The sequence below is a fragment of the Gossypium hirsutum genome, chromosome D06 (assembly GCF_007990345.1).
Source record: "Gossypium hirsutum isolate 1008001.06 chromosome D06, Gossypium_hirsutum_v2.1, whole genome shotgun sequence".
Taxonomy (NCBI): Eukaryota; Viridiplantae; Streptophyta; class Magnoliopsida; order Malvales; family Malvaceae; genus Gossypium; species Gossypium hirsutum.
In genome coordinates this window covers 145028-168362 of record NC_053442.1, presented here as the reverse complement: position 1 = coordinate 168362, position 23335 = coordinate 145028, and the positions used below count along the sequence as shown (strand labels likewise).

At 32.5% G+C, this 23335-nt stretch overlaps 5 protein-coding genes across 6 annotated transcripts; 2 read left to right on the top strand and 3 right to left on the bottom strand.

Annotated features, from left to right (window-relative positions):
• Positions 1-207: 207 nt before the first annotated feature.
• On the bottom strand, positions 208-5674 carry LOC107940706 (endoglucanase 2-like). Its single transcript, NM_001327438.1, is given in 9 exon segments — positions 208-340; positions 343-351; positions 354-388; positions 391-543; positions 1520-1686; positions 1765-1906; positions 2823-3260; positions 4371-4654; positions 5467-5674. Coding segments are annotated over 9 exon segments (1569 nt in total).
• A 1608-nt stretch (positions 5675-7282) lies between these two features.
• Positions 7283-10288, bottom strand: LOC107940731 (putative HVA22-like protein g). 2 transcript variants are annotated; one of them, XM_016874177.2, is made up of 7 exons: positions 9855-10288; positions 8844-8888; positions 8648-8746; positions 8491-8547; positions 8348-8411; positions 8041-8250; positions 7283-7878 (listed from the first exon to the last, which is right to left on the bottom strand). In XM_016874177.2, the coding sequence occupies exons 2-7, from the start codon at positions 8873-8875 to the stop codon at positions 7408-7410; spliced, it is 933 nt and encodes a 310-aa protein (XP_016729666.1). In that variant the 5' UTR covers positions 8876-8888; positions 9855-10288; the 3' UTR covers positions 7283-7407. The 2 variants fall into 2 exon arrangements, with proteins under 2 accessions (XP_016729666.1, XP_040950778.1); XM_041094844.1 differs by having other exon boundaries at positions 7283-7869; positions 9855-10157.
• Positions 10289-14121: 3833 nt separating this feature from the next.
• On the top strand, positions 14122-16041 carry LOC107940713 (protein SPA, chloroplastic). The gene is made up of 5 exons (XM_016874155.2): positions 14122-14415; positions 14497-14580; positions 14688-14739; positions 15469-15625; positions 15775-16041. The coding sequence occupies exons 1-5, from the start codon at positions 14260-14262 to the stop codon at positions 15794-15796; spliced, it is 471 nt and encodes a 156-aa protein (XP_016729644.1). The 5' UTR covers positions 14122-14259; the 3' UTR covers positions 15797-16041.
• A 3622-nt stretch (positions 16042-19663) lies between these two features.
• LOC107940725 (uncharacterized) lies at positions 19664-20318 on the top strand. The gene has a single exon (XM_016874168.1). It carries the CDS (start codon positions 19748-19750, stop codon positions 20147-20149), a length of 402 nt encoding a protein of 133 aa, XP_016729657.1. The 5' UTR covers positions 19664-19747; the 3' UTR covers positions 20150-20318.
• Positions 20319-21048: 730 nt separating this feature from the next.
• On the bottom strand, positions 21049-22887 carry LOC107940717 (WEB family protein At1g75720). Its single transcript, XM_016874161.2, has 2 exons — positions 22592-22887; positions 21049-21735 (listed from the first exon to the last, which is right to left on the bottom strand). Exons 1-2 carry the CDS (start codon positions 22733-22735, stop codon positions 21256-21258), a joined length of 624 nt encoding a protein of 207 aa, XP_016729650.1. The 5' UTR covers positions 22736-22887; the 3' UTR covers positions 21049-21255.
• Between the last annotated feature and the right edge of the window lie 448 nt (positions 22888-23335).

Here is a 23335-nt window from a genome sequence, read left to right as displayed (position 1 = left end):
TTAGCACATTAAAGACCCCGTATAGGCCTAATATTAGTTCAAGTTGGACAATAAAACAACATTCAAATCCAAAAAAAAAAAAAAACCCAAAGCAATTAGAACAAAAACTGTAATATAAAACTAAACTTTGAAGGAAAAACAAAGTATGGGTACAACTGCATAATATAGTAAAAGAAAAACATGTGTAACATATGTTACTAACTATGGCTAATTTTCATTTAAGGATTTAACTGGGGAAGATGTATTGACCAAACTTGAAAGGAGACCAACAAGGACAGCACTGTTATATGTGGTTGGTTCTGTTTGCATTGAGTTGTTCCTAGAATCAATGAATGATTCATTTTGAAAGGTCCCCTACAAGAGCTCCTATTGCTACATTAGGGTTAGGTTCTTTGAACTAAGCCATTTGAACCCTTCAGAGCAACCAGTGGTTGCATCAACTGGGATCGAAGCTCCTCTGTGATGTACAAATTCTGGGTATTTACCACCATACCCCACTAGGTAGCTTATGTCCATGGGGTTATCACCCAACACATAATCAGCCTGCACCAGAAAGTGTTATTACAAACAGTGACTAAATCAGAAATTTGATTTAGGAAAGAGTGAGAGATGAATCATAATTTTTGGAAGGTTAAAAAGCGTAATTTTATCATTATATTAATATATAATTTCATAAAATTTTAAGGGGTTAATTGGCAAATCTACCCTTTTTTGCCTTGGCCCCTGATTACAAAACCATTAAATCTAATCAAAATTATACATGCAGTAAGTAAACACATGTTTAAAATTTGATCCATGTGTTTATATATATATGTATACTTCAAATCAAATTCAAGCTAGCATTTAACGCTTAAGTTGACACTAAATTAATAAAAGAGATTTGTTTGATATGATACTGATACTTTAAGGGTTTAATTAGAACATTTTAAAGTTTAAAAATTAATTTAAAATTGGCATAATGATAAATTTATCCCTCAATATTTATATTTTTTGTTAATTTGACCCGGATTTTTTGTTTTTCAAGCTAATTTTGGTTATTAACCTTTCAAAAGAAAGTCAAATCTCTCTTCTTCTTTTTTAACAGAAATGATGACTAAAACTCTAATTTTTTAACGATGTTAGTGTAGCAATCCACATGGCAGTCCATATGTACTTAATGATGATATGACACTATTTGTCTTATATATAACATTGAAAATAATTTAAAAAATATAAAAAAAATTAAAAATTAAAAAAAATAACATGGGATACACACGAATTGCCATGCAAGCTGTCATCTTTAAAAAAAATTAACATTTTAGTCAGTATTTTCATTTTAAATACAACAACTCACCTCTTTTTGAATGATTGATGGTCAAATTTGATTCTTTTTAAAAAGTTGATGGCCAAATTCAGTCAAATTGACAAAAGATATAAACATTGAGAGCTTAATTTATCATTATACATTTAAACTTTAAATCAAAGTCAGAGGATGTTTGGTTTTATGCAACATATTTATCATACAACATGAATGGCATACCTGTGATTGTGCAAACTTTCTAAGATCAGATGGTTCAAATGAATCATCACCACAACTTAGTATTTCATTGTCTGATGCACGCATGTAATCACTGTAAAGAACAGCTAAAAATGCAGACCCAACAGGATGTTGTAGAGAATCCCATTTAGTGATCCATATAAGACCACCTGCATCAATATTATTATTGCAATGAAGTAATGGTAATAAGGTTCTTAAGACACTTTAGCTTTGAAGAAAGACTTTACTTTTTGTTCTGCTGGCTGTGGCAGAAGGGGAATCTGGTAGAAGAGCACACATTAGTTCGTCAGCAGATTTCTTATAATCATCAATTCCAGAATTCCCTTTGGCACCTTTGTCACCAAAAAAGCTTAACCTGGAAAGTAAAACCTGCATGAATGTAGCATAATTAGCAAAAACAAGAACAGATCAATAGTTTTTGTGGTTTATAACGAAAATGAAAATGAAGCATATGCAAGCCAAGATATCCAATTTGAACAAAGAGGCCAGTTATCTTACGATAGGTGTACAATGAACTTGTTAGTCAGGACTTAGAGATTGCGAAGCTGCCACTATGAGCAGAGGCGAAGGTAGGAATTATGTGATGGGGTTGAGATAAAACTAAAAAAAATTGGAGGGCTGAAGCTAAAAATTTGTATTAAAATGACTTCAATTGTACTTTTTAACTTTGAAAGGGGTAAAAATTATAATTTTTTATTTAAAACAACTTAAAAAGGATTAAATTGAACTATTTACGATTAGAAGGTACTAAAATAGCAATTAATCCATTCATCTAGGGGGTCCAAGGCCTCTTATTCCCTTTTGGCTACGCCCTCCATTCAAATTGATGGGACAATCATCTCCTATCACCTGCATACCTTACAATATCATATCGTTCACTTTTCTAGGTCTTTTAAAGAGATAAGTGAACTAATCAAATGTTGTCATGTGTACCATAAATATGTTCCTATATAAACCCATCTCGACCCTACGAGAGGCAGAGACAATCGACACCTTTCTAACCTCCCTCAACCATTGCACAAGAACACCTAACACCCAAACCAGACAGCTCTCCGTCCGCACGGGTGAACCCGTCTTACATTCACCACCTTCCATTCCTCCTCCAGGTTCTTTGTATCAACAATGCTACTTCTTTTTTTCTCAAACACTCACTATATGTGCATAAACATTGAGAACTTGGGCATTTTTTCTAATGCGTGTGTTTATCAAAACCACGTTTCGACTATAACAACAATGCTAAACTAGCTTTATGTTTATAACACGAAGGTTGACTAGAGAACCTCACCTGGGCTCCAGCAAGTTTATTATCCCAGCTAAACCATGTTGGACCATCCACTTTGGCATATTTATCAGCATTTTCCTCAGTTACGTATCGAAGATATGTTGTGTCACCTGTTGCATGGTAAAGCCAACTTGCAGCCCATAAGAGTTCGTCTCCATATCCTGTTGAATTATAATATGTTGCAACTTCAGGGTGACTCTTAGTGTAAGACCCTTTATACTTGTCTGCAAAAGTGAAAAGTTGCTTGGCGTGCTTAAGAAGGGTGCTCGAATACGTCGAATCTGTTTTCTTAAACACAAGAGATGCCGAAGCCAGAGCCGCAGCTGTTTCAGCCGCGACATCTGACCCTGGTTTACTTGAGTTCACCAGTTTGAGAGGCCTCTTCGTTGTCATTTTCTCAGGCTTTTCCCAACACTTGTGATCTTCTTTAGGGTCACCTACCTGCCTCATTGTTGTAACCAGTCATGTATATGTATACATTAAATCCAAAAGGAATATATATATATATACACACCACGCTAATAGTAATCTAATTATTAGTAAATTTCTTTGTAATCACCCAATTATAAAAAGTTACAAAATGTTGACTCCACTATTTAATTGTCTTTTTTTATCACCGGTTGACTAAGGGTGATAGCTTTTAAAATTGACATAATAACAACATTAACAATTAACATTTATAAGTTATGTCAATTTAGTCTTAAATCTAAAAAAAATTAAACCCTTAATATTTACACATTGTGCAATTTGTTTTCTTTTAGGGTTGTTTTTTCTTTGGGTGTTTCCTTTCTTTTTTGTATATTTTCAATCAAATTTAACTGATAATTTTTTTAGCTTTTTAAATGAAATCACAAAGAAAAGTAAAATTGTAAAAAGAAAAAAAAAGAAGCAAATTACATAATGTGTAAATGTTGAGAGTTGGATTTTTTAAGATCAAGACTAAATTGACATAATATATAATTGTTTATGGTTAAAGTTACTATTATGCCAATGTTAAAAGTTGTCATCGTTAGCAAGCTAGTGACAAAAAAGAAAAAATTGAATAGTTGAACGGTTAGTTTGTAACTTTTCATAGTTAAGTGACCAAAAAAAATTTACAAATAATAGGATGACTACTAATGGAATTTATTATTAAAAAAAGGAGTAGATAGGTAAAAGTACCACGGAGGCTCCTATATTATGAGTTAGATTGCATTTTCCCCTTTTACTCAAAAAATAGACAAATTAATCATTGTACGTTAGATAAAAAATAAGTTGGTCTTTTCTATTAAAAATTGTCATTTATTTCTACTGTTAAAAATCGGCTTCGCTGACAGTAACCAGACAATTACACATGGCATGATGTACCTCATGCTAATGTATAGGGACTAGTTTTTAACTGTAAAAATGGATGAATGTTTTAACAGAATGACCAATTTGTTATTTGATCTGATATATAATGATTAATTTACTTATTTTTAGGTAGAGAGAATAAAATGTAATCTAATTTTTAATACAACAACTTTTATGGTACTTTTACGAGATAGATGGAGATAAAAAGAGAATGATGACCTGGATGTAGAGCACATTTTGAGAAGGATGAGCATTTAGAAGGAAATCAGTGATCCACGAGAGAGAATTTTCAGCAGGTTCCCTTTGATTAATATGCTCCATATGCTCACCATATTCAAGGATAGCCCATGATAATACAGTGGCAGTAAATGCCATTGGGAAACCAAATTTAATGTTATCACCAGCATCATACATCCCCATGGAAAGATCCAACTTTGCTTCACTCCCATCCTTAAGCCCTGAATTTCCTCTCCATGGTATCTTATCATCCACTAGCTTACCGGCTACCATCAACAAACCAACCAAACCTCAAAATTAATATATAATAACAATATTTTATGCCAAAAAAATTTAGAACAATATCATATCATTCAATCTGTATATTTATATGATATGGGTACTGTTCACTGACATGATATGCTAGATAGGTTTCATGCGTATAGACACTTATCCTACTCTGGACTCAACACGTGTTTATACGGTCTTATGCATGTGTAACATCGCAGGAGAGCAAGCTTGTCCTGTGAGCTCATTAGGATTTAGCCCAAACCCATTCAAGTTTTGTGCCGGTGATGGTAATTATCCTAACAAGTGTATACATGCTCAAATTTAGGATTTAAGACTTCAATTCCTTCTCCATCATATCATATTATTCATTAGCTTACCAGTAATCCAAGACCTATAAATTTAACATATAATATTTTATATCAAAAGGCTATCGAATTAAAGCATTGGGAAATTTGCTAATAATGTTGTATCATTACTATGAAAATTTGTTTCATACACTGGTAATGGAGTTTAAAAACTTTACAAACAAAGTTAAATAAGTGCTACATACACTTTTAGGACGTAGTAAATTAATAAAAAAATTTTAACCTATGTCAATATTCAAACCTTGCATGGAGTATAATAACATTAACTAGTTCATATAATTAATACAACTAACTATTTAGGTTAAAATATCATTGATTTTTTTTCTTAAAGTCACCCATTTCAGCTCGTCATAACATCAAATAAAAGTATGGGGCTACCTCCTAAAATTGAAATTATGATCCGAAGTAAGTAAACAAAGTAAGAAAGACATAGTGAAGATTACATTTTTGGACGTCGAAGAATTGCATGGCGATTTTGAGAGCATCACTATACTTATCCTCAAGGGAAGAAGTGGATGATGAGTTTTTATCAAGGATTTTCTTCTTCACTACATAAAAGGTTCCTCCGGCTATCCCACCCAATATTACTATCGCCACAATGCACCATAAACATCTTCTCGACTTTCGTTGTTTCACCACTCCTTTCGCCATTTTCACACACACAAAAAGTAAATGAAACTAAAGATCTATATCGACATTGTTAATATTGGGTTTGCTAGAGAAACAAAGGCGACTGTGTTTTCCAAGAGGGAGAAATATGGTTAAAAACAGAAAGGGGGGATTAGTTAAAAGGAAGCTATTTAAGGAAACGAGTTAGCTGGATCTGGTGAAGAATCAGCAAATGAGACTGGTCCGCATTAAATTCAAGATTTAATCTCTATGGTTTTATGCATTATAACATTAGTTGTTGTCATTAAAATGATAAGTTGGATTTTTTTTCTTATTATTATTTGATTACACGGTTAGGGTCACTCAAAAATTTGATCAACCATATTCAATTAATAATAAATTTGTATGTTAATTGAAATGGTGAGCAGAAATCAATTATAATTGACTTAGTTGACCTATTCGGTTAAATCGAGATTGGTTTAAATGGTTTTATTTGTCAGTTATAAATTACTTAATATATATTATATTAAAATATATTTCTATACTATAAAAAAAAAGTAAGTTCGTTAACAGACTTAACTAAATGAATTGTTTAATTCTAAATCAGTCAATTAATTTGATTAATATTAAATATAGTCAGTTAATTCGAAAAAATTGAAAAAAAAAAACGAATGCCCATCCTTAAAAAATTTTCTCGTCATAACTTAATAACAAGTATCATCATTTTGGATCAAATCAAATTATGCCAATTTGAAGTAGATGCATTAAATCAGAAATTGTGACATTAGACTATAATGTCTTCCTCATATGAAACTTCATGGTCAGTATAATAGGATTAATTACATCAAGCATCCTCGAATTATAACTTAAAATTCAAATTAATCTTTAAACTTCAAAACATTTTAACAGAATACTCAAAGTATTAATATTATATTAATTAAATCCTTAACATTATATATCTAAAATATGCAAATCTAATTGTAGATACATGCGTAATATAGTCTTTCTAAATTCTATTATCACAGTCGGGTTTTTTCATACATTAGTTCTAAGTTAGTTACGTGGTAAGTTGTTATAATTTGATCCATTTCTTTTAAAGATAGTGCCATATATGAATTGATAATATAACATGTTTTCATAAAAAAAAAAAAGGAGAAAATGACTGACGTGGTCTGGCAAGATTCGCCAAAGAAAACGGAACCAATATTTAGTGGGTTAGGCGTAGAATGCCATTTGTTAATGACTAGTATCACACCGTTATTTGATCTCTTAATTTCATTCCTAATCCCCTTTTTTAATTCATTCTTTAACCAACTCCAGCCCACGAAAAATTTCTAGAAGTATGAAGCAAAAAAAAGTGAGATACGCAAACGGTTAACTAAATTATAATCAATCTAATTAAATCGACTTAATAAATGTCAATTCAATTTAATTGATAATCGACCAACATAACCTAATAAACCAACCTAACTAAACCAATAACCAAATAAATCGATCTAGGAATTAATTTAACCACCTAAACCGAAACCAACTTATGCTCTACCCTAAAGTAACCGAATTTGAGGTTAGATCCAACTGGTCCCCCAAGGATCCCAAATATTCAGGAGTATGCTATATCCCATGTTAGAAAAAAAAAAATAAAGCAACGAATGAAACCAAAACTAGAAGAGAATTTTACACAAACATCAACAATGATTCAATGCCATTATACACCTACTAATTGGAGTGCTAATTCTGTGAAATAAAAGGGGCGGGGGGAAATGAAACCATTATTTTTAACGGGTTGTGGATCGGGTTTTCCTTAACCTACCACGCGTGAGTCGAATGCTTTCTTCCATCAGAGTCTCTTTTGGAGGAAGGTCTGTGCTTCCATTTCCTGCAGAAAGTGGCACTGATTCAATTTGTGTTGCTTCTGCATCACTTTCTGCAGGCTGGTTGGTACTTTCCGATGCAGTATCTGCTTTTTGGCTATTCGAGGATGCTGATGGGGTAGCTGGTTTAGACACCTGCGAAGGCGCCTTTGAAGGTCCCACCTGCGGAGGCACCTTTGAAGGTCCCACCTGTGAAGGCACCTTCAAAGGTCCCACCTCTTCAGCCACTTCCTTTTGGTGTTGAGTCGAAGACGTGCTAGATGTCGGAGAAGGTGGTTCTTCGTCCTCCAGTTGTGCTGGTTGTGCTTTATTAGATGGTTGACGGTTAGGCATGCCAGATGGTTGACGAGGCCTGGGACCTTGAGCCTGCGGATTCTGAAGTTATGGAGAAAAGAGAAATAAACTTCAAGTATCACCAAACTGAAACCATTTCTACGACAACCAATTTCAAGTATCACCAATAAGAGTTTGTTGTCAACATGCACAAAAACGAGGTAATAGCAGCACAACTACAATTGATTTTGGTTCAATAACTACCCGAGCAGGGCGAGGTCTGGGGGTTGACTGTGAAGCAACATACTGCAGGATGTCAAAAATTCTTGTCTGACCATAGCTTGCAGCTCTTTGCCAGTAAAGAACAGCCATATCTCCAGCTCTAGTCCTTAGTTCTAACAAATTACGGTCAATTTCATTTTCATGCTTTGCAACATATGGTCTGAAGAAGGAGTCATACACATAAGTAGTTCCCTGGAATAAATTAAAACAGAGGATCAATTAAAACAAACATCAATATGTGTATGGACTATTACAAGTTCTTATTTCTTCAAAAGGAATATATACCTACCCTCGTTTTAGGATACCACAGATATATAAAGAATACCAACTTAGCTTCACTGTACATTGGAACCCTTCAAAAACCAAAATTGGAGAACAGTGAGAAAATAAAAAAGAGAAACGGAAACATCATTATATTTTATGATTCCCTACCATGATATAAATGCATCACCAATTCTCTCACAAACTGTTAAAACAGCCACCAATATCCTGAAACAAGAAAAAGGAGAAGATGAAAGAAAAGTTGCAAAATAAATAATATTGACACAATCTTAAACCCCAAAAAATATACATGCAATTCAAGACTTACCAGTACTGGCACCAAAAGCGCAGCTGCTCAACCTCGGGCCTATTTAATTCAACAGTCTTGTAACACTCGTAGGCTGGGTACGCATAGCCAAAAACCATCCTGCCAAATATTTAAATCCCAAAAAGATCAAATTCAAATAAAAAAACAATTTAAACTCAAATGAGGAAGGGAATCAGTTGTAAGGTTTAAAACGTACACAAGTCCTCTGGTGAGAAAGGATCCAATCATTTTGTCTTACTTCCTGAAGTTAAAATAAGTAAAAAAATCAGCATTGTAAACTCCACAAAACAAGAACAGTCTACAGACTATAGTCAATTAAGCAAGAAGTATACAAGACTCTCTAAGTAAATAACAAATATGTAAATTAGAGCAGAATATCAGGCTCAGGGACAACAACTAAACTAGAGCAGTAATCGCAATTATTTTAGTGGAGCGATGATTTCTAATAAGAAATGTAGTTTTTCAATTAGTAGTATTTAGTCCTATCTCCAAAACTCTTCAAAAGAGAAATTGTCACCTAACGTTTCCCCTCTTCTTACTTCTTCCCTTAATGAACTACAAAAGAAGAGGTATTATTTCAGGTCTCTCAATCCAAATATGCTTCAAAAATTAGTCAACAAGCCTAATTAAGTTAGAACTTTTCTTGGTCCCATAAATTCAAAATGGGGAAAACGATACCAAAAGGATCTAAAATATTAACCTCCATTTTAGGACTTAAGGATAAAGATCCTCTTAACTGCTTACGAAAACGCTCTTAAATTTAGTTGAGCAAAGATTTTTCATAACTAAAAGTCAGAACAACAAAAGAACATCTTGCACTATCCATTTTTCCTCAGTTTTCTGAGCAACCAAACAAGGGAGAATGAGAAACACAATGTTACAAGTTTAAAAACACAAAAATTCATGAAATCGTAATAAGATACAAATCATGCACTATACGCAACTGAACATGACATCGAGAAACAGTGAAAAACGAAGAAATTGTCAAAAGAGAAACGCGAACATTATCAGCTTCAGTAATTAACAAATTGAAGAAATCAGACAGATGAAACCTAGAAAATGAGAATAAAAACGGATAAAGAACTAAATCATTCCAAGAAAATGTCGTTATCAACAATGTAAATGCCAAATGAAATCTTGATTGCAGTGGTTGTTGAATCAATCACTAAAAGAAAAGGAAAATGGTAAAAGATAGACAGATTAATACCTTTTAGAGATAATTTTCAATAAGACGAAGCTAACAAAAAGCAGAGAGAGCTCTACTAAAAATCAGAAATGAGTGTCAAATCCAAATCACGGAAGCGATAGAGTAGATAAAGTTAAATACTGAGAAGATCGCCGGCGAACAGTCGTTACGATGTCGGCGGCAGTCGGCGGCGTCGGTAAGAATGAGCGAGACTTTTGGGCGAAAAAAATCAAAAAATGAAAAAGGAAGATAACATCACACACTCTTTTTTTTGTGACGTTTACTTTTCAAATTCCCCTACACCCGGATTTGTTTTAGGTTTTTAATCCGGTTTTTAAATTGCGAAATTTAACGTGGAAAAAAGGAATTTTCCTTTTTTTTTCCCCTTTATTTTTTACTAATCACCGTTTGATTAAAAAAACAAAGAAAGAAAGAAAATCAACGGCTCATGTCCTTCTAGGATTACAATGGTTAGACAAGTGGATTTCCTATTATATCCTTAGAAGAAATGGTAATATTGTGAATAGGATAAGGTTCAAAAAGGGGGGAAAAAAAGAAAAAAGAAAGGAGATTTATGGCCGATTAATGGGTCAAGTTATCGTTTTGGAATTTTATGGTTAATTGCTTCAAACGTTCTGAAATTTTTGTTCAAATTTTAAATTGGTCCATAACTTCAAAACATTTATGATATATTAAGAGTTTCATTAAATTTGTGTCACCCATCAATTAGGTCCCAACTTAATGGTGAAATTATCAAAGCAAAAAATATTATTTTGAGAGTATTTTTGTCTTTTTTTATATTTCTATGTAAAAATTAGGAAAATACATACATATTTGAAATTTGAACCCAAAACACCATAACATTCACTCCCTGGACTTTTTTATTTCAATCAAAGCCATATTTTATTTTTATAAATTTTTAATAAATTTATCACGTAATTGTTTTCAACTACATCACGATATCAATATTATTTCAATCTTGCCACCAAATGTCAATTCAACATTTAAAAAATATAGCACACTTAAAACACGTGGATCAAACCGTAAAAACATGTATACCTACCGCTTAGATAGTTTATATCAGACATATTAAAAAGGGACAATGTTAATTTAATATGACTCTTTTACCACGTAAGATCAAATTTGTCAATGTGTTTTAAATATGCTTAATGTTACATTAGAGTTGATATTTAACACTCGAGTTGTAGTTTAGGACTAATTTAGAATTGAAACCATGGTTTAAAAGCATCTAATGCAATTAACTCTTTTTTGTTTTACCTTGGAATACTAGCATGGATAAAGGACAATGCATGGCATGCTAAGACAAAATTGAAGCGTCCCATCGGGGGTCCATCCTAATGATCGCCGGTATTAGAAAGTAATAAGGCACACATAATTTAATAATTATGTGTTTTAACACAAATAATAATGACCTACAAAACCATTGCATTAAACCTAGCTACCACCTTTTTAGTATTATTTAAAAATTTTTAACTGTAATTTTACTATTATATTAACTTATAATTTTTAAATTTTTAAAGAGATCATAAAACAATTTTACCATTACAAGGTTGACTTTTTTTAAACAAAGATAAAACTTTCCTAAAATTATTTTTTTTATGAAACTTAAACCCGAGATCTTATTAAAAATTTATCTATATCTTATCACTCTACAGAATAATTAAGGTAGAAAATTGTATGTTATGAAATTTTATGATAAGATGCTTCCACAATAATTCATTTACTTTAGGAATCAAGATTTTAATCTCAATATATATATATATATTTATATATTTAAACTTTATCCTTCGATCAAGTATGGTATTTAGAATTTCGGTTTATAAAAAAGAAAAAAAAACTTTATCCTTCAATCAAGTATGGTATTTAGAATTTCCATCTATTAAAAAAAGTATGGTATATAGATTATCATGACTTGGAAATGATTACATACATATTAGATTATAGCATATTCATGATGTAGGTAAAAAAAAAATTCAAATCTTATTTTTTAAAATTATATGTGAAATAATAAAAATATCATCAATATTATATTAATTGTTTTATAAAAAAAATATTGGATTTTTAATAATTTTACAACCGAATTGAGATATGATTAAGTAATAGTGTAAATTGAATGAGCTAAGTTATCTTGTATCTGATCAACTTGAATTGAGTCAATTTGAGTTTAAAAATAATTTTGAGTTTAGTGTTATTTTAGGTTTGAGGTCAAGATTATTCTAGTTGGATCATTATAGATTCGGACAATTTAAAATTTAGCTCATTTCGAATTATTTTTCTAGCGTTTTCGGGAATTATTTTAAGTTAAATCAAATTGAATCGAATAAAAGTTTTGAATTGATCAATCGTATTTTAAAACTCGAGTAAGAGTCAACAGGTCTATTGATGTATCCATTCCATTCCTCTCAACCAATCCCATGGCCATGGTGGTGTAAATTAGAAGCAAACTAAAAAGGGGTGGGGCAAGAACTGAAAAAGGAAGAAAAGTCACTAAACAAATGTTAATCAATGATAGATGAGGGCAAAAGGGAAGCCATGTGGTGGGGAAGGTATTCTTCTTCTTTGCCCCCCTCCTAAAGCCTTGGATTCTACGTTTCTCAATTGATGTAGTAAGATTAGTGGCATGCCTGTACGACAAAAACCAGAACAAACCAAGATGGGGGATAAAAAGGAAGGCAAGCGATGAACATGGGGATACTATGGTAACAAGGATCGGTCCATGGGGATCATGGGACAAATGGGTCTCTCCATAGACTTAATTCAACAGTGTGACCTCACTATGCTTTGTTTGGTGGGCTGTCACACTCAATCTCTAACACACCCACTTCTCTCTTGGATACAATTTTGCACACTGTAGCCATAAGTGGCATCCCATTTTATAAGTGTGATTTAGAGATGATGAGATGTTAAATTTCTTGATTTTAATCATTGCCATTCAACGCCACAAGCCACCATCAAATAACCAAAAATTCTAGAGCATTAAGTATACATGTATTGATTAGTATTTTCGTAGTGCATTTTGCCATCCTATGATTTCGGTGTTCTTTTTCATCAAATGGAACATTATATTAAGAGTCGGATTGTATTATACTTTATTTACTCAAAAAGTAAGTAAATTAGTCTATATAGATTAAATTAAAGGGTGAATTAATTTTTTATTAAAAATTTTATCTATTTTTACTATTAAAAAGTTGTCATTTTACGTCAACATGGAGTACATGTAACAGTCACACATCACATGCCACTGTTTAGTTAGTTTGTTAGTCATATCAGTTTTTAACAATATAAATGAATGAAATTTTTAACAGAAAGAACTATTTTACTCTTTGACCTAATATAAAAGGGACTAATATGCTCATTTTTTAGTAGAAGAGTAAAATGCAATCTGGCACCTAGTAAAGGTAAGGAACAGTACGAAATATAATCATTCCACCAGCATTATCATGTTAAAAGTACCATAGAGACCCCTAAACTAGAAATCAAATTACATTTTGCCCCCTTTACTAAAAAAATTTTCATCTATTTCTTCCCTTAAAAGTTGACTTAATAGATAAAAATAACTAAATAATTATATGTAGTGTGTTACTTGTACATTTTGCTAACGTATAAAGATAAATTTGTAACGATAAAAATAAATAAAATTTTTAGTATACGTATAATCTACATATTTTTTTAATATAAAAATAAAATACAATATAACTAAAATAATTAATAGGACAAGATGGGTTGATTTCAGCGCCACTGGAGCAGGTCATTATTGGAATTCGGGAACACAAAGACATACCCGTTACATGCATTTTATTTATTTTTAGTAACTTTATGCTCATTCCTTTTCAACAATTATATCATCATTTGAATGTTCTAAAATACACTTTATAGTTTTTTTTAAAAATTTAATATAATGAAAAATCATAAATAAAGTTATCAATTACTTTTATAATAATCTTAAAAATCGTAAACGTGATTATAAAACATCATTAGAAAAATGTGAGGTCGAATATACTAAAATATATTATCCTCTTATTTATGGGTTAGAAAGAGATTATGAATGGTTCTAAATATTTTATCAAACAGCTAACTCGGTTAACTATTTCGATAAAAATATCAATTTATTACACTAACATAAATTTTATTGTACATTGAAAAAAGAAACTATGAAAATTTCAGGCGGGAGAAAGTTTGGGTTCTCAAAACCCAAAACTAATCCAAAGAGGCTTCTATAGCCCAAGTCCATAAAAAGGAACAGGCAACATAAAGACCGCCACGTGGAGCATACGAAATCCTGCAACTGTCTAGTGGCTGACATTGAAATCGAGATGCCAATCACACAAAATAAAAAACATAATCCTAAAATCCGCCATTGTTTGGCGCTTCATTTTCACGCACAAAAAAAGGAGAAAGAAAGAAAATGTCGATGACCCCTTCGCTCTCTCGTCTTCACTCTCCGTTCCTTTGCTGTCCACTCAAACACTCAACTCCGTCATTATCCATCAAATGTGGAAGGAGCTACCGGTCGCCGGCATCTTATCCTTGCATCAGAGCCGTTGATCTTGATCAGAACACAGTTCTTCCTCTACCCCCTTTTCAATTGCTACAATTTTTATATAATTTCTATACTTACTAAAATGGAAAAAGCTGTTTTCAGATAGTAGCAGTGTCGGTTGGGCTTGTCAGCGTTGCGGTTGGGATTGGCATTCCCATCTTCTACGAAACTCAAATCGATAACGCTGTAAGTCGAAATTTTTTCCCTTTAATTTGAACTAGGATTTCAATAATGTAGCAACTTTATAGAATTTAAGACTGAAAACTCAAAATTGGGGTCAATTTATTTTGCAGGCAAGCCGAGAAAATACCCAACCATGCTTCCCTTGCAATGGCTCCGGTGCCCGTAAGCAATCCTTTCCCTAGTATAACAATGATTTATGGTTTATTCACAATAGATATATATTTGGGGTAATTTACATTATACGTCATTGAACGTATCATTAATGTTCATCATGTTATATTATCAATTTCTTTTTATTGTTAACAAATTAGATCAGTTATGCTAACTTCGGTGAATAGTTTTAATGTAAATATTTTCCCTAGCATGACTTGTTTTCTAAAAAAAATCAAGAGCCGATTTTTCTATGAGAAATATTTGACAAAGTTGGCATTGGCATAGGTAACTTAATTTATTATTAGTGGATGTTCAATGGTGTAATTTAAGGAAATTAAAAGTTTAGGATTTACATAAAACTTAATGTTAAATTATGTTACAAAAAATGTAAATAACCCCAACAGTTTGTAAGTAACGAAATTTAAAAGAAATTATAGGTTTTGATGCTTGATGAACATAGGAATGTAGGGATGGACGATCGATTTAGATATCCAAATCCGAACTCGTTATCTGCAAAAGTAAAGTGGATCTTGATAATTGATATCTTAAGGTTAATATCCGGATCCATTCTATATCAAACATATGTAAATATCTAAATCCACACTATCTATTGAGATCCTTGCATGAATGCAACTTGCTAATGCTTTGTTCCTTGGTCTAGTTGCAAGAATCACATATATAATGAAAGGAGAGCGTTTTTGTTCATTGAGCAATTCAAAGTGTTTGTGAATGATGCAGAGAGGTGTAGATTTTGCATGGGAAGTGGAACGATTACCGTAGAGCTCGGTGGCTACGAAAAAGAAGTCTCGAAATGTGTCAATTGCGAAGGAATCGGTTCCTTAACATGCACTACTTGCCAAGGTAGTGGGATTCAGCCTCGGTATCTTGATCGCAGGTACGTACACTCTCTGTCACTTAACTAGGTAATAGGGAGCATAGTAATATGATAATAACTCGATATTTGACTCTATTCATGTAATCACCGTACAAGAAACGTTCTAGAGCCAAGCTTCATTTACGATTCTATGGTTTGTTTTTTAACAGGGAATTTAAAGATGATGACTGAAAGTCCTACAAGAAGCAATGGGCAAAGATTTTTGGACTGAGTGATTTTGGAAAAAGGAACCTTAAATTGTGAAATCCCTTTTTTTCTTTTCTTTTTTCTTTTTCCTTTTTTCCTGTTCTGTATTTAGTTTTCCCCATCTATTTTTCTGTCAAATTTTCTACTTTCTAATGTACACTACAGGAACAAACTTGTTAGTTTGAGGAAGGGATGTATTTGTTCTCTCAATGAAGAAATTGTTCATAAAATCATTATAATTTTTTTTCTTTGACTGTTTATTAATATTAATCATTTCGGGTTTATAGTTATTCCTCCGAACAATGTTATCTTTAAGGTTCGAATCTAAGGTTTCTTCTTAAAAATACAATATATTTTATCATTACATCTAACAACACTTGTTGGTCGTAATAATTTTTTAACATCTCGATATTGCTTGTGGTGCTAGATGACTAAGTGAAGCATATAGGCATGATACAACATGCAACAATATAAAAGCAACTAAGTATACCAGGAGGTTCAAAGAGACAGTAATGCGGTATGCAGTTTTAAGCAACTAAGTGCCCTAAAAGAAGATTTATAAATGAAATTTTGCCTATTAGGCTATATGGGTTAAGATTTTTTGTGCGATCCAACGCAAAAAAAGGTCCAATTTTTTAGTTTACTTTGGTTTTCAACATTTTATGCCATCCTAAAACTCCAACTCTAGCTACCTAAAAGGGTCTCTTTGATGATGCCATAGCCCAGACCATCAATATTATCCTTTCTTTTAGGTTGGGGCTACCAAATATCGACCATTATGCTCAACCGTGGGTAATTGAGAAATTAGTGCTTCCAACTTATTTAAGTTTAAATAAAAAATTAATTTCGATTCAGTAATTATTGAGTTAGCTTAAGCTATTTCTTGAGTTAAATTCGTATGTCGTAATGCTTGATTGGAATAGCTCACAAGTTTAATCGAGCTTTTCATTTTAATATCATCTTATGAAATTGTATTTTTCCTCTCATTATGTATAGAAAGAATTCAAGTACGGACGAGTTTGAGTCTGAATACAAACGAACTTAATCAAGCTCAACTTTGATCTTGAGTATGAAAATTGATAAATAAATTTAATCAAGTCTCGAGCTTCAAAATTTTGTTTGATTGAGCTCAAATTGAGTATCAAACCTTGAATTTCTAGTTGAATTCAACCAAAATTCTATTGGAATTTTATATAATTTTTTAATAAATATATTTTAAAATAACATGTTTACACACATTATGAATGTGTTGCCATAATTTAATTTAATTTATTGTGGTTTGTTATATGTGAACTAAGGAGATAATTATGAAAGCCCAACAGCATAGAGGGGGAAAAAGACCTAATATCTTCATATTGTTAATTGTTAATGAAACCTAACGGGAAAATGTGGTAAACCACATGATTGTTCCACTTTTGTTTTAGTTGAAGTACGAGACATAATTATGTTTGTCTTAACAAATCATTATCCTAAGCCTCCACTTGTAATGATTCTCGTCTCATCTCTTCATCATGTTTCACTCTTTCAATTAAAAAAATGGGGTTTCTTTAGTGATTGGGTCATGTAACGTAGGTGAGCTAAACTGTGAAATTTTAGCTTTGTTTTAGGACCACAAATTTCTTTGCCTCAAATATCTCACTAACAGATTTAGTTGTTTTGCTTTATAGGCACTTGCCTATTCAATCATTGATCCATAGCTTTGTTGCCAGAAAAACATTCCACAATTAAGGATGAACAAAATTAACTATCAAACGAAACTTGTTAGGTTTATTGAGGGAGTTCAATTTTTTTAGAGAAGTTTTTAAAGTGTTATTTATTTAAAGTCAATGAATCCCTCAATAGGTTGGGATTGTCCTCAAGTTGAGTTAAGATGTTGTCGCTCGACTCTACAAAGGACCTGAGTGCTTGAGGCAATAGGTTCAACAGAGTAGTAGCACCTCTTTGAATCGAGCCATGTGTGGTGCACGGCCACTTATCAAGGCTGGGACAAATCCAGAAAATTTGGGGGTGAATTATAAATTTATGAGAGATCAAAATATAATTTTATGATTTCACCATTTTTGAAGGGAGTAAACAATTTGTTTACTTATAATTTTGTCATATATTAACTTATTTAACCATTTATGAGAGAGGTTGAATTACAATTTTTCCATTTGGAGGGTCAAGGCCCTTACTTGTCTCCATAGTTTTGCTTCTGACCAAAGGAAATGAACTTATGCACTTGGTAGAGTTTGAACCATGTCCATTAAATGGCAATGATGAACATGTATGCTACCACTTGACTAGTAACCCGTAAATTTCGAATACATGACATTTTGGATTTAAAACAAAAAGATTCAATCTCCTCTCAACCAAATTAATGACAAATTTGAACTACTTAAAAAGACAATAAAAGTGAATGATCACAGTAGCAAACACAATATTTTTTTGGTACGAGCTTGATTCCTTCTATACACCCTGCAAAATGTTGATTGTTCTAAGGGTTTTATTTTAAGGGGACAATGAGGGTCATTCATCATTCATCACCACTTGTAATCCTTTTGCCTTTTAAACTTTGCCAAGTCCATCATGCATGAATTTGGCTTACACGGCAGACAATCAATCTACACTTTTATGAGAAAATTGTAGATAAGCAATATTAATTTAACACAATATCCCTTTTGGGAAAAGAAAAAAAGATTACAAGATTTATGATCATTCTTTTCCTTATTTCTTAATTCCATCGAATATTCTCAAATTATAATTTTAAATTTTAAATTGATTCTCAAACTTTCAAACATGTTAAATACTCAAAGTATATCAGTCTCAATCAGGTTTTTCTATCATCCCATATGACGTGGAACATATTTAAAGCATGTAAAGTTGCATTGTGAATACGTGTGTGTGCGCCATAATAATTGCTTGAATCTGACATGTTAAGAATAGATAGCCCTCTTAATTTTTAATAACGTGGTATGTTTTTTTAACATGCATATTAGATTCAAGTTATATAACGTTGATCCACGTGTTTTAAATATGTTCTATGTTAGATCCAAATTGATATTTAACATCTAAGCGAAGGCTAAACTAATAATGGAATGAATGATTGATTAATTCAATAATAATACATGCTTTAAGGATTTAATTAGAATGTCTTGAAGTTTAAATATCAACTTAGAATGCAAACACTAATTTAAAGACATTTGATGCAATTAACACTAATATATATATTTCAATCGTTTTATTTTGCTTAAAATTATTACTGATAAAGGTTAATATTCAACACAAATGTCATATGAGATCTAAATTTGTCAATCGAAAAATATGAATAAACTTGTTGAGGGATTTTCAACTCATTTGAGAGAAGTCTATGAGATGAAGCCCTCAACAAATATAGTATTATCTGTGGTTGGGGGTTTTGTTTCAAAACTCTACCAAGAGCTTGAGCGCCTAAGGAGGTAGCAAGTCATGAGCGTTGAGCATAGTTGACTTAAACCCGTGCCCTATAGCATATAAGGCACTTGAAATTAGGAAATTGTATAAGACACAAGACCCTTACTCAGAACAATACCAAACTATTAAGAAATTTACTAACTCCGAATAAATTACACTTCGCAAACTTCATTTTAAAGAATCGAAAATCTCAAACTTATAAAAAAAATAATATCCTCTCCAAATTTGTGGAAAATCTTTACAAATCAAAAGTTGATATATTAGAAACTTTTGTGTTATTTTTTCTTGGAATACTACTTGCAGTTGAAGATACTCAATCAAAGACATGGAATAAACAAACTACATTTTGCTATAAAAAGTGAAAGCCCCATTGCAAATGATTTGGCCACATGGTCTTCGCCAACCATTCCCTTTTCCCCCCTTTCTCAATAAGCACATTGAGCTTTCAAAAATAGAATAAACTCCCCCCTTTATATATATACACCATTAAAGGACATACATGACATGATAGCAAGTCACACTTCCCATAAGGCACCTGTCAAAGCAAAAAACAAAGGGTTATCACCAATCACCATTATGAGCTTTGTTATACAAGTGAAGGACAGTGAAGACCGAGTTAACTCAGTCTCCTCCCCCAAGTTAAATTTCTCGGCGATGAAGCTGTTTAATCGTTTCCGTAAGGTTCTTATGCGGCTAGTGTTTTCAGGCAAGTCAAATATGGGCGGCGGCGGTGCCTGTAAGGAAAAGAACTGTGAGAGGTTCGAGCCACCGAAGACTTCATGTAGCTCTTATTATTCTTCACATTCGCATTACAGTGAAGCCATTGCGGATTGTATTGAGTTCTTTAATAAGTCAGCAGCACAAGAAGGGATTTCGGATGGTCGGAGATCTGATGTTTTGGTTTAATCTTTCGATGTTTTCATGCTGTTCTTCTTTATTATAAGTTTTCTTGTCTTCTTTTTTGAAGTTTTTTTTTTGTTTATTACATACATACATAGAAAGAGACTTGGAATGTCTGTTATCTGTTTGTACATTGAGAATAAATCTCCATATGCAAATGTTTTTCCTTTTTCCTTTTTTCGATCAGGTTTATTAAGGATTCCAATGGTCCGGGGATTTCCATTCTCGAACTAACTCGATTTTAAATTCGATTTATTTTGATTTGATTCCAAAATGTATTTATCTGATCTGAATTCAAATTGATTCAAACTCAACGCAATTCGAATTTGAACTGACTTAAATAAATAATTTGAAATGATTTAACCATTACTATATAATTTGAAATTTGAGTATAGCCTAGGGATTAAAACTGAAATTTGACAATTTTACTATATAATGCAAAAAAGGTGAGGTTGATTCCACATGTCAACCAAGAAAGGTCCAATATAGTTATATAAATAAGATAAAAGGTTGAATCACTCCTTGGACCCAAACATTTAATGGGCCAACTAGGCTGCTTAAAGGTCCAATAAACTTAATAAATCATTAGACTAGTAAAGCATCAAACAGGGGTTGCTCATGTTTTTTTCATTGCCAAGGGTTGGTGTCTGTCTCCACCTAACTAAAATAACTGGTCCCAAACACAAAATTGAGGTTGGACCATTTAAGCTTTGATAGCGGCAAAAAGCCAGATATGTGATAGCCCTCCCTGTCCCTGGAATTGGGCACATGCCCTAATCATTCAAATCGACAGCTTGAGATATATGATGAATACTTATGATCAATAGACTAAACGTCGAAAATTTGTAGCTCGATGTTGTATTTACAGCATAATAAAATTAAAAGACAAATAAAGTGCAAAAAAGTAAAATAATACTATAAACTTTATTACATAACTCTCTTATAAAACATCCACATCCTGATTATAGCTTACCCTGATACAACTTAGAAGTGTACATAAAAAAGGAACATAGAACTTCACAAAAAGGGAAAAAAGGAAAAAGATTCAGTTGATAATTATTGTTGGAACTTGCAACTGAAAGTACTATAATTATTGAAATTATGAAGCCATTTCAAGGACTTGATGCAATTTCTGGGTTTCCTTTTTTCCTGGAAAATATCCCTCCAATCAATGGAATCAATGGTTTCTTCTTTTTTCTTAACGAAGGGTGTCTCTCTAATTTCTCCACACCTTGTGGGACCATAACTTGAGCCAAGGACGGCGGATTCGCGAACGTCACGTATCGTTTCTTTTGAAGCTCCGGTCCTCGCTCGTTCGACATCCGTGTTTTCTCGACTTCGAATTTAGTCGTGTCCGGTACAATCTTGACGTCTTCGATCTCAAACTCCATCATTAGTTTCTCGGTTTCTCGATCCTTCATCTTTTGTAGTTCTCGCTTCGTTCTTTCGAGCTCTTCTTTGAGAGAAGTGAGACGATTCGCCATTGCTGTACTCTCTTCCCGAGCCCTTTCGAGGTTATATTTCGTTTCCTCAAGCTCGGCTGCCACGGTTCCGAGCTTGGAATTAACATTTCCACTTGCTTCACCACGCATCTGTCAGCAAACTAGTTAATTTAATTTAGATGGCAACAGCAACAGATATCTTACAAACAAATATCTTAGCCTACAAGGTACTTGCTTCCTTGATGGATAATTCTCCTCTTTAAATGTATAAATTATTAACGAAATTCTTAGATATCTTCAACAAGAGTCAGAGATTGATTCCTTAAATAAAGGTTAAATAGACTAATATACCAAACTAATTTTTATGTCTAACACCTTTATTCCATCACATGAAAAGGCCAGAAAACTGTAGGGAGTAGCAGAGCTTAAAAAAAACACTTGCATTTAGCCACAAGCAAGAACATGTGAACAATTACTCCAATTCAAAAACTAAACTCCACTTAATTTAATCATGAAAAATAACAATTTAAAACTATCCGAATTTAAATAAACTCAAATTAGAAATTACACAAACCCAAAATATTTTTGAAGTCGGACAGATGATTGAAACAATCAAGTCATCAAGTTCTAACTCGACTAGCTCCAAAAATATAAAACATTTTGAAAAAATAAGCAAAGGGGAAAAAATTAAAAAAAAAGATCAGATTTTCTAAAAAAATAACAATAATGATATAAACATCAACACCAATTTAGGTTAATTTTTTTTAATCAATTATAAGTATTTGGATGGATTGAGTGACTTCTTTTTACTAGTTTGAGCCATTGATTGAGGATAAAAGGATAAAAAGCTGGTTCATAGTTCGCGGATTAAAAGGATAAAAGGATAAAACTCGTAATAACTCAAACCGGAAACAACACAACCTCCTATATAGGTGGAGTTAAACACAAAGTATATCTATCTCAGCATGGCTACCTGCCAATACCTTAACCAAAGAAAAATGTTTACCTCCTTGAGCTTGGTGGCGTAAACTTCACCGGCCAAAACTTTCTCACCGAACAAGGCAACAGCTTCTTTAACCGACCTGAATGGTGCCCTAGTATCTATCTCGGCCCTTTTAATCATCATAACTCCACCTTGATCACCTTCCATTATATATATATATGAAAGTTGGCAAAACAGTGATGAAAGGAACCCTTTTTCAAGTTGGATTATATTGAAGAATGGGAAAGGGGAAATGGGGAGGTTGGTTTCAAGTTGATATGAGGGGGCAATGGGGAAACAGGGTGGGAAGGGAGCTTCGTTTCTTCGCGTCCACTTCACTGGTATTCTATTTTTATATTTTGGCATTGAAGGTGACGCTGGTGGGCTTTTTGTGGTCTTCTGAAATTTCGGCTGGTCGTCCACCGAGAGGGACTTTTTAACTATAAACCCAACTTACAAAAGGGCCCAATACCTCATTTTGAGCGCCCTTCTTTTGATTTTTTTAAGATAATCTCTTTCTTTAGATCCTTTTGGTTAGACGTAAAATTCAATTACCCAATTTTGTAAAAGTGGAAGGATTGATGGTTTAAATTGAATTTTTAACTTTTAGGGAGGGTCAAATTGTATTTTTTTATTGAAATGACCTAAAATTAAAATTAACCAAAATCCAGTACTATTCAAAAAATTTAAAGCTGGAATTAGTCCAATCTAATATTGATTCAAGCAGCTGAATTAATTAGTTTATGTAAAATTAATGATTTTATAATT

Coding starts and splice junctions, on each gene's coding strand:
- LOC107940713 (XM_016874155.2), top strand. CDS start 14,260: ATGTCGATGACCCCTTCGCTCTCTCGTCTTCACTCTCCGTTCCTTTGC. Junction 14,740..15,468: donor TTGCAATGGCTCCGGTGCCC/GTAAGCAATCCT, acceptor TGAATGATGCAG/AGAGGTGTAGATTTTGCATG. Junction 15,626..15,774: donor CCTCGGTATCTTGATCGCAG/GTACGTACACTC, acceptor GTTTTTTAACAG/GGAATTTAAAGATGATGACT.
- LOC107940725 (XM_016874168.1), top strand. CDS start 19,748: ATGATAGCAAGTCACACTTCCCATAAGGCACCTGTCAAAGCAAAAAAC.
- LOC107940717 (XM_016874161.2), bottom strand. CDS start 22,735: ATGGAAGGTGATCAAGGTGGAGTTATGATGATTAAAAGGGCCGAGATA. Junction 21,736..22,591: donor ACGCCACCAAGCTCAAGGAG/GTAAACATTTTT, acceptor GTTTGCTGACAG/ATGCGTGGTGAAGCAAGTGG.
- LOC107940731 (XM_016874177.2), bottom strand. CDS start 8,875: ATGATTGGATCCTTTCTCACCAGAGGACTTGT. Junction 8,747..8,843: donor TTTCTCACCAGAGGACTTGT/GTACGTTTTAAA, acceptor AATATTTGGCAG/GATGGTTTTTGGCTATGCGT. Junction 7,879..8,040: donor CCAGACCTCGCCCTGCTCGG/GTAGTTATTGAA, acceptor CCATAACTTCAG/AATCCGCAGGCTCAAGGTCC.